Here is a 14,779-nt window from a genome sequence, read left to right as displayed (position 1 = left end):
ATATGATGGATGCTCATGACTATGATTTAAACTCAGAAAATGTAACTGTTAGGTTTTGAAAGTAGAGATAACTCCATTATTAAAAGCCATATGTATTAGGCATTTCTAGTAACTCAGTCCTGCCACACATCTGGCCTTATATACCTATTATTTTTTGTTAGTATTTATATGTGGATGTTACATTGTTTTCCAGAATACAGTGAAATTTTGAATTTTACATATTATGTTAAAATATATTTGATTATAATGCTAAGTAAATTATTTTAAAAATAACTTTTAAGTGATCTACAATTAAAATTTAGATGATTTACAATTTTATTGTGAGAATCACAGCATACATTTTCACTTTGTTGATTTTGTATCAGTAGAATCTTTTGTTGTGCTTTTTGCTTTGAGACTAAACTCTTCTTATCAAGACAAGCTCTGGCAGATAACTTTTCCATCTAATACATTTAAGAGTAGATTCATCTGTATGGTTGAGAGTAGGCTCTGACTATGTATATGTGTACAATAAACCTATATGTCAAATACAAGAGTTGTTTTTCTTGTTTTAGAAATAATATATGTTAAATATATAAGATATATAAATAATATATAAAGATATAATATCTATAAAGAGACTTATTTTGTGTATATAAAGTATATAAAGATAAGTATTTTACTCATTTGACTATTGAAACTAAAAACTTTGTATTTTTCTCTTTTTTGAGAAACTGCATCTCAGTACCACCTTATGTAGCTCTGAGAATGTTTAAGCATGTTTGCTTTTTATTATTGAAAAATTAGTGTTCGACATGAAAGAACTGACCTGGGTTTCTAGGGGTGGTTCTTTAGCTGAGCAAGTCACATAACCTCTTTAGGCTTCAGTTTTTTATATTTTGAAGAGAAGAATTGTACTAAGAAGATTGTCTAAGGGACCGTCTAGTGCAAAAATGCCATTTTATGATTAGACTTTTTGTGTTTTTTTAATCTTTCTTTTTTTTTTTTAATAATATGAATTTACCTATGTTATTTCCAGAAATCAATTTTGTTTTTTTTTGGAGACAGAGTCTCGCTCTGTCGCCTAGGCTGGAGTGCAGTGGTGCAATTTCGGCTCACTGCAGCCTCCGCCTCCTGGGTTCAAGCTATTCTACTGCCTCAGCCTCCCAAGTAGCTGGGATTACAGGAACCTGCCATCATGTCTGGCTAATTTTTGCATTTTTAGTAGAGACAGGGTTTCACTATGTTGGCCAGGCTGGTCTCGAACTCCTGACCTCAAGTGATCCGTCCACCTCAGCCTCCCAAAGTGCTAGGATTACAGGCGTGAGCCACCATGCCCAGCCAGAAATAAATTTCTAACCAATGCATATATTTGGTTCTAAGCCCCAGTAGGATATGATCATGTTAAGAATGATAAAGAGAGGAAGTTATAGTTGAATCATTTATTTTACTTCCATAAGTATTAAGAATAATAGGGGCTTTACTGATTATACTTCAGTTTTTTTCTGTTAGATGGATAAGTCACTTGGTTTGTTACTTTATTCGGAGAAATTAAATGGCAAGACTAAGAATCCAAGGTTCCCATAGTACTATTTATACTGTGACATATGGCCTGGGAAAAAAAATCAACCTCTTTTGTAAAAATGGGATCTTGAACCACATAAGAAGAACAAACTGTTTGTATTGGAGAATGGCATTTCACCATATAGTAGATAGATGATAGAAATGAACTTGGATTATTGGATAGAAATAGCATCTCAGGTTAGATTTTCATTATTAGTCCTAAATAGAGTTTGGTGCATAGTAGGCTCTCAGTGTTTGTTGAATGACTATCCTCTGTTTTCAAAAGGATGAATTCAGAGTAGGGGAGGGCTGATCGGGATGGTCTTTACAGGCCCCTTGGGTTCTTGTTCCTGTTAATTTTGCCTTGTAGTAAGTAACAGTAATGAGTTCAACATAATTTCTTATATGGGAATTCTGGAACTCGGTGTTTGGGACATAAAGTACTGGATTTATAAGTCCATTCCTAGTGCAAATTAGACCTAAGGGAGCTGCATCTAGATAGAAAATAATTTAATCAAATTATTTTGTATGGTAGTTTGATTTCCCCCTTACTGACTTGATTAACATACATGTGTCACTTGCACATAGAAATGCAAAAAGTTAATTATCTGTGTAAATAAGGCTTGACTGTGAAAGACAAATCAGATGCTTTTCTCCGAATAATTCACAAAAATGTTTTATATAAGTTTTTAAAATGAAGATAATGAATTTACTTTTTTCAAGAGAAAAGGGACTTGATAATATTATACAGAATATCCATTGACGCCAGAGTAGTTAGTGAAGTGAATTTTGATGGGATTGAGATAAAAGAACCTTTCTATTATTCATAACATTTCACTGTTTATATTGCTTAGTGACCGTAAACTACCAGATCGGAAACTTTTTCTGCGCATGCTTCGAAGGTAATTACGGTATAGCATGACACTAATGACTCGAGCCTGAAATTGTTTTGAAACGATGTAGTAGAGAATCACATCCAGACACGTGCTGAGGTTCATGAGGAAGGTGGTAAAGGCTCCCCAGGGACTATAACTGTTCTCCCCCGTTCCCAGCATCAGGAAAACGAAACAGATGTGGAAGGGCATAAAGCAGACAAGCACCTGCACCAGCAGTGTGATGATGATCCTTATGGACTTCTCCTTGACTTTGGGTTTCAGCTTAGACGTCCTGCCATGAAGGAGATTATGAATAATGACCAAGTAGCACCCAATCATGATGAACAAAGGAATCAAGAAAAAAAATGTCAGTCGAGTGAAGTTTAGCACATTCACAGCTTTTAGATAGACGATGTCAGAAATCTTGAGGCAGGTGGCGGGTGTGGAGTCTTGATCCGGGTCTTTATGGAGCAGTAGCAGAGGGATGGTCGTGGTCAGGGTCATTATCCAGACTCCCACACACGCCAGCACGGCTTTGCATGTGTTTTTAAGTTCTTTGGCATACTTCGGCTGTACAATGGCCATGTACCTGTCGGCACTAATAAAGGCAAGAAGCCATAGAGCAATGCTTGGGTAAAACACCGTGAGAGCTCCAAGAATCTGGCAGAAGTACTCTCCAAATGGCCATTCATCTTTTGCATAATAAAACATTCGAAAGGGTAAAGTCATTATAAATATCAAGTCCACTAATGCCACATTCATCATATAGATGGTTACAGTGGTTCTCTTTTTGGTGGTACAACTGAAAACCCATAATGCAGTGACATTAACAAATAATCCAATTATGAAGATACAGCTATAGAAGACAAGGGCTGCAATTTTGTATTCATCTGGATGTGAGTTGTTAAAAGGGACAGGTTGATCTTGATTGTTCAGGGTGATCATTTTACAGCTTGTTGGTGGGCATGATACTTAGAAACTGTAAAAATAGTTAAGAAAAATAAGAATAGTTAAGAAAAAGAAGAATAAAATCCTCGGTTAAAAAACAAATGCTTAACATTCTCCCACTCAGCTTGACTGCCAGTGAATTTTAAGTTTGAGAGCATTTTATGTTATAAACTCACTCGATGTGTCTTAGTATTTATTAAGGAATCCATTCCCTAGAGATTATTCCTAATTTGTATTAATCTATTAAAATGATCCTGGTGTCATAATTCATTGGGCAAGTTCATTCATCTCTCTCTCCCTGCTCACTTCCCTTCTTCCTACAAGAATAACCATTTCTTTACAATTTTTTCCTATAGTGTGAAATTAGGTAGCCGTTGTTCCTGTAATAAGTGTCCTTTAATTTGGACTAATTGGGAAAAGGCCATTCTGAATTTTGACTTAATACAATTGTTTGCCACTTTTTATCATCTTCATTCTGTTAAAATATTTTGCAACCAGATGAGTAATGTCCAAATAATGTATTTTTTCATTAAATACAATTTTAATATACAAAATATGTAAATAGAAACATGTGGAAAATTAATCAAGGAACCATTCGGCTGGTTAACTACTGAACATTCACAGTAGTTCTCATTTGAGAGAGAATGGGAACTTTTCCTGTGTTACAGCTGCAGCCCCACTGTCTGTTGAGCATGTAATAGGTACTCAATAAATACATGTTTACTGAATTGATGAATAAATAAAGGAAGGAACTTTTGATGAGATGACTCACAGCAACTCTACTTTGCTAAAAAACTCTAGTTTGTAAATCTCTAGTTTGGAAATGAAGACTTGTGTAGCTGGCTATTAAACTTTTTGTTTTTTTAAAGTGGAAACACTTCATAGTGTTTATTACCTTATGTTCTCTTTAAATTATCATAAGTCTAGAAACAGCAGTGTTTTGTGCCATGGTCAGCAGATCAAGAACTAGACTGTTAGAGCAATAGATGACCTATTTTCTAATGCACAATTGGGAGTACTTAATGCCAAGTCTTCCAAGTTTTGTGATTTCAACTGCTGTACTTCAGTGGTTCACAGAAAGCAGCACCTTGAAAACAAGCTAGTGCTATTAGTAACTTTCATATCCTCATTCCATCTAGATTCAGAAGCTTCAATATTATTTAAATTTAAAAAATTTTCAAAGTAAATCCAAAAAAGGAGTATCTAAGACAAGTAGATATTAATAAGAAGTCATTCAGTAACTTGATGTGTATGTAGAAACTAACAAATTTCCATCACCACATAAAAAAACCTGCCCATTTTAAATGGAAAGGAGGTTATTTGGGGTTGCAAATATCATTGACTCCTCAGTGTGAAACTTCACTCCCCCGTGATGCAACATCAACAACAGACTTTAAAAACAGACTTTGCTGCAATGAGATGGAACCTGTGGCATCCCCTTGAAATATAGAGGTGGATGAAAAGTTTCCTTCAAAAATGTCACTTTGCAGAGTGGGCTGTCTTCAGATCAGCCCAGAATTTCTATTTAAGGAAAACTGTGGGGGAGATTTGCTATCTGTGGTCAGTGGCATCATGGGCTATTGATCATTAAAAATTAACTTGAGCAATTGCTGTGGATAAACAAGAAACGTGCCTGCCTGCCTTCCTGCCTTCCTGCCTTCCTGCCTCCCTGCCTCCCTGCCCTACTGCCTCCCTGCCTCCCTTCCTCCCTTCCCTTCCCTTCCTTGCTTCCTTCCCTCCCTTCCCTCCCTTCCCTTCCCTTCCCTTCCCTTCCCTTCCCTTCCCCTTCCCCTTCCCCTTCTCCTTCCCCTTCCCTTTCTTCCCTTCTTCTCCTTTCCTTCTCAAATATTTAGGTTAAATATGATTTTGGAGTATAATTCTATATATTTAAAAACATATTAAATTTTCCAAATATTGGTGTGACTAGAATATTAATTTCTATTAAATGAGGAAAGTGTTACAGAAAAAAATTATATCTCTAGTGTCATTCAAAGGAGAGTAATCATGGAGGCTTAAATCTTATGTTTAACTGGAATGAATTCTTAAATAGTAGCAATTATAATAGAAATGAAATTTTGTATTTTTCTTTTTTAGTATTGCATCAGGACTCCCTTCACCTATCCTCATCATTTAATTTTGTGACATAAGTCCTATACTTACAAACCATCTTGAGTCTTTTTTCCCATGTTATGCTCAAGCAGTTTTTATGTAGCTTGTCACCAATACTTGTATTCATTTGCTCAAGTTTGAAAAAAAATGAGTGATGCATGTGTTTTAAAGGCATTATAGTATTGATTGTCCTCTGCAAACACAGAAATTTTTGGATAAATACTAAAAAGTGATTGACTTTAAAGTCAGCTTTTTAAAAGCTGTAGATACCATGGCTATCTGTAGCTTTTCTTTTCTTAAAAACCATTAAGTTATTTCATGAAACAACATAATTGAAACCATGTGATGAACATTTCTAAATATACGTATGATTTACCATAAACATTTTCTTTCCTTAAGTTGAAAAAAATTACATTTACTATTAATGTAAAGCAATATTGAAAATAAATGTAAAATTGTATTGTGGAAAGATGATTATATAGCCTATTTCAAGGTCTTTCACCAACATAGTTTGTTACGTTTATTTTTTAATCAATTTTTTTTTTTTTGTAAAGACGGGGTCTCACTATGTTGCTCCTGGGCACAACTGGTCCTCCTGCCTTGGCCTCCCAAAGTGCTGGAGTTACAGGTGTGGGCCGTCACGCCCAGCCTGCATTATTAAAATGAAATGATTTTTGAAATATAGTACATAAAGCATTACTTTTGACAATAATCATGAAGTTAATTAAATGCTGCTTACCTCCTGTCCATCAAAAGTCTGTATGAGAGATGAACATTTTTCAGCACTTCCACTTCTGTCGAAGGGATATCTGAGTTGCTTCTGTTAAAATAGCTCCTTCTGGAAACAGTGTATTTAAGAAATGTTTTATTTTGTTTTAGACTCTTGTTGCTTTAAAAAGTAGTTTCCAGTGTAATGCTTGGCATGGGAGTTGGTGCTGGGCTGACTGTAATTGCTGCTTTGTCTCTTTCAGGAAGTGCTCTCTGAAAGAGGCTTTTTCACCTTATGACTTTACCCTGGATGTGGTTTTTCTCTCTCACAAATGATTCGTTTATGAAGTCACACTTAGCATAAGCTCCCCTTGAAATGATGGCATATATTTAAGAGAATTATATACAAAGGACAAAGTTTCTTCAGTTTGTGTACTTTGATGCTTAAAGTCTGCATCATCCATGGACAGAGAAGGAGATTTGATGTTGAGTAAAAAGGGGTTTAAAGTCTAGCTTCTTTGCTTTTCTAAGCTGTGTAACTTTGTCTAGTTACCTGCCTACTCTGACTAACCCTTTGTTCCTACTTCATTTTTGTACAGTTGAAATAGAGATAATACCATCCAGCAGGATTGTGAGGGCCCTAAACCAGAAAGGTCCCAAGTGCTTAACATAGTACCTGGCACTTAGTAGGTAATCCTAAATGAAGTCTCACTTTTTACTACCAAGTTCTTAAAAATCATAGAATATCCACATTTCCACTTTTTACTATTTAAACAATTCTAAATGTTTAAAAGTAGGATCCTTGATTATTTGCTTCTGCTTTGCCACATACATTTATCCACTTTAGTTTGCTGTATTTTGTAAGTCTGCTTTTCTAGTGCATGGAAGTCTAGAAATAATTTCTTTTGCATAAAAATTTCTGCAAATCTTAACAGAAAGGACTCTGAAGTCTTTAGTGGACTGATTTACATATTAGGAGTGTTTTCACCTAAGAAGGGAAATGAAACCAACAGAAAGGGAAGTGAGCAACGAATCACTGCCTGCCTTGTTAGGTTAATTTTTTTTTACTTTCTCATTTCTTAAAAAAAATTTATCCTCTCATTTGCTTATCCTAAAATTTTAATTATCTTTATATTTGGTTTACATGGTTTGTCAACTTTTAAAAGGTACATGAACTTAAATGTATTTGTTTTTTGAATTTTAGACAGTTTGGGGTCCATCCTTTTTTTTTTCCCTCAGACAAAACCATAGTAAGTCTGTGGCTTAGAAAAGTTACTTAAATCCTTGTCTTTGGTGATAAAATACTTTTGATTGTTAAACCTGCCAGAATGATGGGTTTTAGCAGTATTGGAGACAACCATAGCAACTATTTCTTGTGTAGATGAAGAAATTGAAGACCAGTTCCTTGCTTAAGAACTCAGGGTAAAGCCAGACCCAGTTTTTCCCCCTGTAATAACTTCTTCCGAGGTGATTATACTGATCTGTCCACTAGATATGACTTCTTATGGCTGAATTACGTTCATCAATTTTTTATATGTGATGTTGTATTTCATACATCACACAGGAGTTTGATACTTCAGCTGGACAGAAATCTGCCTGCCTGCAGACCTAATCTGTTCTTTCCTTATTCACGTAGCTTACTACTTTTCTAAAATTAAGTATTGATTAGCTTCCCTATTGCTGCTAAAATCAACAGATACATTGATGGCATGTGTCTAGAAGAGTCCTCTCATCAAGACTTGAGTTCTTCACGGTACACAGGGGCATTCTTGTTTCTGAATTGCCAGGCCCTTAGAGGAGGCATCCAGGAGACCTGAGGGCTCTCCATAGGCCTGGCTTCAGGTTGGGGTGAACTCTCACTTTTTCCTCATCTCGCTGTCCATTCGAGCCCTTTGGACTGGCTACATTTGACTCTCGGAGTGTATGTTCTTTCTGTATTTTGCATTATGATATTATACTTTGTTTTAGTAATTATTGTTGAAGTTGGCCCTACTTAATAGAGAATCATCATAAATGGTAATTTGACTTACAGCAAACAGTCTCCTGAGGGAATAGATCATCTTTTTATCTCCCTGTTTTGTGCTAATGAGTTGATATTCTCAAGGAAAGGTTTTATAGCTGGATTCTGGCAGCTTGTACATGTAATTGTGGTGTCTGGGATCTCTGCCATTCAGTGTCCAAAAGACTTGAACAAGCACTCAAGAATGAGTAGATCCAAATGGTCAAAATGTAAGTCTGCTCAACCTTTTATTAGTAATTGGGAAAATGAAAATTAAAACCACAGTAAGGTATTAGCCATTCGCCAGCATGTCTACGATGAAAAAGACAGACAATGCGAAGTGGTGGCAAGGATGTTGAGTGATGAGGATATCGAGTAACAAGGAACATTGCTGGTGGGAGTTTAAACATGGAAAATGGTTTAATATTAAGCATTAAAATGAAGATACCAACACTCCATGACTCAGAGTCCACTTCTAGGTCTATAACCAGGAAAAACACATGCTGCGTACCAGGAGACATGGACAAGAATGTTCACGGTAACATTATTTATAACAACTCCAAATTAGGAACAACCTGAATGTTCACCAACTGTAGAATGAATAAGTCACTTGTGGTGTAGGCATAGAGTGGAGTACCAGTCACAATCACAATTGATGATAGATAGGGCAGATAGAACAGCATGGATGAATCTCATGAATCTAGTGTTAAGTTGAAAAAGCCAGACATGAAGGAATTCATATCATATGATTACATTTGTATAAATTTCAAAAAGCAGACGAAATGAAAATACAGTGCTTAGGAATTCATGCTTAGGTGGTAAACCTTTTGGGTGGGGTGTGGTCATGTGTAATAATAAGGAAGAGGCCCCCATCATCTATCTGCACGGCAGGATCCTGGAGCTGTTGCTTTTCTTACCCTCACCACCCTTAGGCCCAAAGAGATCGAGGGAGGGAGAGGTTACTAGAACTTGGAAGGAGAGACTCCAGTCAAGTCAGCTGCCTTGGAGCAGTGCTTTTCTTTTGAGAGACGGTAAGCCTGATGTTCCCTTACAGGAAGGAACCAGGGAAATAAACACCCTGACCTCAGGTTCCTCTTGGCCTAAATCTCCCCTGAGGCTCCTGTTAGCAGGACTTAGCTGGAAGCCAGGGGGCCGCGAGCCTTTGCATGGTGTTTGGACCCACCAGCCTCTGGGACAGAGAACAGGCTAGGGAAGGGAAAAGAAGCAAATGGATTTTCTATCATGCTGCACTTTTCTATATATGTGTTACCTTTCCTGTTCAAAAACTGTCTTATAGCTTGTGTGAAGTACATGCTGTAGACACTAAGTACTAGTTCTCTCGGCCTCGTTTGTCCCCTTTTTTTTCTTTGTAGCATATTTATATTTTTCCTGTCTTTAGACTGGGACTGGATAGCTGTGCAGGAGCCCAGCCTGTGCCACTAATTGACCAGGTTGTCTTAACCATGTTAGCTCATTTCTCTGATAGTCTCTCTCCCCAGGGGAAGTTGGGTGAGGCCTTCTGTTTGGGGTCATCCACTTCCAGCCTTATGTAATTTGAAGGCATTCCTCTCCCCGACTCTTTCCATTGCAGAGTATTTTTTTTTTTTTTTTTTTTTTTTTTTTTTTTTTTTTTTGAGGCGGAGTCTCGCTCTGTCGCCCGGACTGGAGTGCGGTGGCCAGATCTCAGCTCACTGCAAGCTCCGCCTCCCGGGTTTACGCCATTCTCCTGCCTCAGCCTCCCGAGTAGCTGGGACTACAGGCGCCCGCCACCTCGCCCAGCTAGTTTTTGTATTTTTAGTAGAGACGGGGTTTCACCGTGTTAGCCAGGATGGTCTCGATCTCCTGACCTCGTGATTCGCCCGTCTCGGCCTCCCAAAGTGCTGGGATTACAGGCTTGAGCCACCGCGCCCGGCCCCATTGCAGAGTATTTACCTTTGGTGTTCCTCTGAATTTCTGTAGGACTGTGGATAGGAGCCAGCAGGAGTCTGCATGGAAGCCTGAATGCGTCCAGTATTCATTTCCTAAGTCTTCATCCCAGGGAGGAAAACCAAGAATGTGTCTGCTGAAGTTTGGGCCTACTCTAAATGCAAAGCACTCAGTCCCCTGATGGGGTCACTTTAGTTCCTGATCTTTGCCATCTTTTATTATTATTATTATTATTATTTTATTATTCTTCAGCATATATGTCAACCTCTTGAAGACGTTATAATCAACCTACAGAGGAAGACCTGTTATTTTTTTCTTGGTAATGAAACTGCGTTGATTTTGGTTACTCAGACGAGGTGTTTACCAGAACTCTGCCTCGTATGCTTATAAAATAAAACTAGTGCTCCATTCAGTTGAATATTTGCAGCGATATTCTTATTGCTAATACTATTTGTATGGGTAGACTTTATGAGAAATTTGTGATTTTCAGCTCGTACAGCCTCTTGGGCTCAGCAAGCCACACAGTCTAAAGAGAGTCTTAACAGAGAAGGGAAGGAAGGAGGCAGGCAGGACCACCCTGAGACCCCCAGGCCATCTGCTGCTGTGCTGTTTTGGAATGAAGGGTCTCAGACCCTTGCTTACATCTTTCTGCCTCTGGTGTAGGGTTTGCTCTTCTAACATGAATGGAACGTTTGATTTAGGATCAGTAATTACAGGTTTCAGAGCTGGAGTTTGAAGTATCTGTGACACGTCTGTCTTTGACAGTCGTGTGGGTACTGATCCCTGATTGCACTTTCACCCCTTTTCTTCTTGTTCTCGTTTTGTGTGTGTCTTGTGAACAAGGACCTGGCACGTGCATCTTCAAACGTTTCAGCATATCTAGAGTAGTGCTTCACCCAGCAGGCCCTGTTAACAGGCATATGAATTCGACTGGTGTTTGTGTTTTTCTGTAAGAAAGGTTATGCCATGTCTCAAAAAATGAATGGCTAATGTTTCTAGGTAGATACAATCACAAAGACATATCAAATAAAATAATGAGGCAAAAAGAAATAGGTAGATTGGGATTGGCTGTGTAGAGGTTTTAAAGTGAAAGTGGGCAAGTTAAAAAGGTTTCGTATCAGAGAAGCTAGTTGTAATTTATTGAATGTAGGAGTACTCACACAGTTTATTTGAACATGAAATAGATCTAGATTTCTTACGTATGGTCTCCAGTTTTCCATACCGATTGACAGTTCAGGGCTGCTTTGACATAAATACTGTGCTTCTACTGCCACCTACAGATGATTAATGGTCTTGGAGCTCTTCACTTTTACCCGTTCTTTTTTTTTTTTTTTTTTTTTTTTTGAGACGGAGTCTTGCTCTGCTGCCCAGGCTGGAGTGCAGTGGCCGGCTCTCAGCTCACTGCAAGCTCCGCCTCCCGGGTTCACGCCATTCTCCTGTCTCAGCCTCCCGAGTAGCTGGGACTACAGGCGCCCGCCTCGTCGCCCGGCTAGTTTTTTGTATTTTTTAGTAGAGACGGGGTTTCACCGTATTAGCCAGGATGGTCTCGATCTCCTGACCTCATGATCCGCCCGTCTCGGCCTCCCAAAGTGCTGGGATTACAGGCTTGAGCCACCGCGCCCGGCCTTACCCGTTCTAAAGTCTTTCCAAAATTGAAGTAAATTTTTAAAAAAGCTATTAGTTGGTGGAATATTATAAAATATTTTAATGTTACTTTATGAATATTTCTATATTATGTTACATAATACTATATAATATATAGTTTTATATAATAGATATGAACTTATTCCTGTAAAACAAGGTGGCCAATCTTTTGGCTTCCCTGGGCCACATAGGGAGAACTGTCTTGGGCCACACATAAAATACACTAACACTAATGATAGCTGATGATCAAAAAAAATCGTGAAAAAAACTCATAATATTTAAAGAAAGGTTACTAATTTGTGTTGGACTGCATTCAAAGCTGTCCTGGGCCCCTGGGCTGCAGCTTGGACGAGCTTACTCTGAAACATTTTGGCTTGTAGACCATTTTCTGCCCTCTTTGGAAGCATCCTCTTTTTTAGGAAACAGTTTTCGTCTGTAGGACTATGTGTATTCCTGGGTTAGGGCCTTGAGAAGATTCCATTTTTACTCTTATTTGTATCTGATATTATACTAAGATATTAAACATAAATGTGGCCTTAGAACAAATTAGACATGTTAAAAAAATATATATATATATATATATCTTAGAAAATTTTTCATCTTAACCATGTTTAAATGTGCAGTTTAGTAGTGTTAAGTTCATTCACATTGTTGTGCAGCCAATCTCCAGGACATTTTCGTCTATCCAGACTGAAAGCCTGTGTCCATCATACAGCAAATATCTCTTCAGTCCCTACTTTCAGTTCTTTTGGGTTATATCCCTGAAAGTGAAATTGCCAGATCATGTGGTAATTCTGGTTTTAGTTTGTTGGGGAACGGCTGTACCGTTTTCCCCAGCAGCTGCACCAGCAACACAATGCCCAGTTTCTCCCTATCTTGGCTCACACACATACCTCTCTTGTGCTCGCCCTTCCCTCCCCTCCCTCCCCGCCCTGCCTTCCTTTCCTGTAGTAGCCATCCCCATGGGCATAAGGTGGTATCTCATGGTGGTTTCATTTCCATTTCTGATGATGAGTGACTTCGAGAATCTTTTCATGGGTTTCTTGGCCATTTATATTTCTTCTTTAAATAAGTGCCTATTCAAGTTCTTTGCCCATTTGTTAATCGGGTTGTTTGTTTCTTGGTTGTTGAGTTGTAGGAGCTCATTTATGTAATCTAGATGTTAACCCCTTATCAGATGATTTGCAAATATTTTTTCTCTTATTCCATAGGGTGCCTCTTTTTTTTGTTTGTGTCCTTTGATGCAATTTTTGGAGCATATTTTAGACCTGCTCATTTATCGTATACTAATGACAAGGATGAATGTCATAGCTTTGGATTTCTAAATGGTGAGGGGAAGTGAGGGGAAGTTATCCTGAGTAAAATCAATGAGTCATTTTGGAAGCAGTATTTTCCTGCAGTCCTCAGCACCTTTGCCTTGTCCAGGAGGATATAAGTAAGGCAGGAAGAAACTAGCTCTGTTCCAGAGTCTGCTCCCTTCAGAGACTTCCACTTGCTAGTGCTGCTTTCTTATGCTCTGAAAACTATCTGCCTTTATTATTACAGTCATTTGAAATTGAAAGAGTAACACTTATCTTTTTATACCATTCTTGGTCCCTGCTGTTCTGATTAATATTTTATCAGTGATAAAAAATATCAAAATATAGTGTGTTTGCTCATCCGATTTGCAAATTACAAAAACTAGGAGGATATTTCAGTAATGGTGGAGGCGAAGCTCCTGTGACAAACCGCTGACACAGTGGCTCAAAGAGCACAGATGTTCATTTCACTTTTGTAACCACCCTGTGGGGTAGGTAGGCTCTGTACCAGTAGGTCGTCAGGGGCCTGGGCTGGTGGAGTACCTCTGCTCTCCTCAACATGTGCCTTCCAAGGAGACTCCATGAGTTCTGCTTCCAGCTGGCATGGAGGAAAGAAGGGGCATGCAGGAGGAGGGATTGCCTTTCCCCAGGTGCCTTCAGGGTTGCATTTGTCACTCCTGCTCCCAAACCATTGGCAAGAACTTGGTCACGTGGCCACACCTAATCACAGGGAGGTGGAGGGATATAATCTTACCTGGGCAGCGGTGTCCCTGGAGATAAGGGAACAGTGGGTTTTGGGGGAGCTGCTAGCAGCCTTCTCAGAAGAGCAATAGCTCTAACACATTAGCTGCCTCAGCAAGCTGGAGTTTTGGGCTTTATAGTCAAAATATGAAACATAGAAGGAGGCCGGGCGTGGTGGCTCACACCTGTAATCTCAGCACTTTGGAAGGCGGAGGCAGGTGGATTGTTTGAGTTCAGGAGTTGGAGACCAGCCTGGGCAACATAGCGAAACCTTGTGTCTACATAAAATACAAAAAATTAGCCAGACGTGGTGGTGTGTGCTTGTAGTCTCAGCTACCTAGGAGGCTGAGGTGGGAGAATCACCTGAACCTGGAGGACCAAGGCTATAGTGATCCATGATCCTGCCACTGCACTCCATTCAGCCTGGGCTACAGAGTGAGACTCTGTCTTAAAAAAAAAAAAAAAAAAAGAAACACAAAAGGTGAAGAAGGTAAGAGAAAGAACATCAGGTCTTTCTCTTGAGTCTTAAAAAATCAGCTATAGAGGCACTGAATGACAGAGTTGTTTGGCTTGTGAAATGGCATCATGGAGTGACTGCCAGTTGACACTAATGTGCTCCCAGATGCCATTTGTAGGATTACAGGGAAACAAGGATGTTACTGTGGTCCAGGTTGGCATCAGGATGGGGTGGAGATGGAGACTGGCCATGGGAGAAACAGGTGGAGAACAGGGATTGCTTACCCCAGAGAGAAGGAACTGGGGCAGAACTGTCTTCCACTGTTGAAAGGGCTGCCCAGTGAAAGAGGAGTTAAATAAGGGGCAGATGGCCTGTGGTGAATGAAGACCACGGGGACATGCTACGGTGTATAGCTTTGGACTTGGCATAAGGAGTAACTTTGCAGCACTCACTGTCTCAAGATGAAGTGATCTCCCTTGGGAGCTGCTGAATTTGACACTGAGGATACTCAGGCAGTGGCTGGGAGAGTGCG

General features: G+C 39.0%; 2 protein-coding genes across 2 annotated transcripts in view; one reads left to right on the top strand and one right to left on the bottom strand.

Annotated features, from left to right (window-relative positions):
* The window catches only part of UBAC2 (UBA domain containing 2), a 188,629-nt gene that overhangs the window by 51,523 nt on the left and 122,327 nt on the right, over positions 1-14,779 (top strand). The window lies entirely within an intron of this gene.
* On the bottom strand, positions 2,200-6,643 carry GPR18 (G protein-coupled receptor 18). The gene is made up of 2 exons (XM_010368518.1): positions 6,214-6,643; positions 2,200-3,396 (listed from the first exon to the last, which is right to left on the bottom strand). Exon 2 carries the CDS (start codon positions 3,360-3,362, stop codon positions 2,367-2,369), a length of 996 nt encoding a protein of 331 aa, XP_010366820.1. The 5' UTR covers positions 3,363-3,396; positions 6,214-6,643; the 3' UTR covers positions 2,200-2,366.

Source organism: Rhinopithecus roxellana, chromosome 18, assembly GCF_007565055.1.
Source record: "Rhinopithecus roxellana isolate Shanxi Qingling chromosome 18, ASM756505v1, whole genome shotgun sequence".
NCBI classification, from domain to species: Eukaryota; Metazoa; Chordata; class Mammalia; order Primates; family Cercopithecidae; genus Rhinopithecus; species Rhinopithecus roxellana.
This window is presented reverse-complemented; position numbering and strand designations above follow the sequence as displayed.

What these genes read in the sequence shown, in the direction of transcription:
- GPR18 (XM_010368518.1), bottom strand. Translation starts at nt 3,362, where the DNA reads ATGATCACCCTGAACAATCAAGATCAACCTGTCCCTTTTAACAACTCA.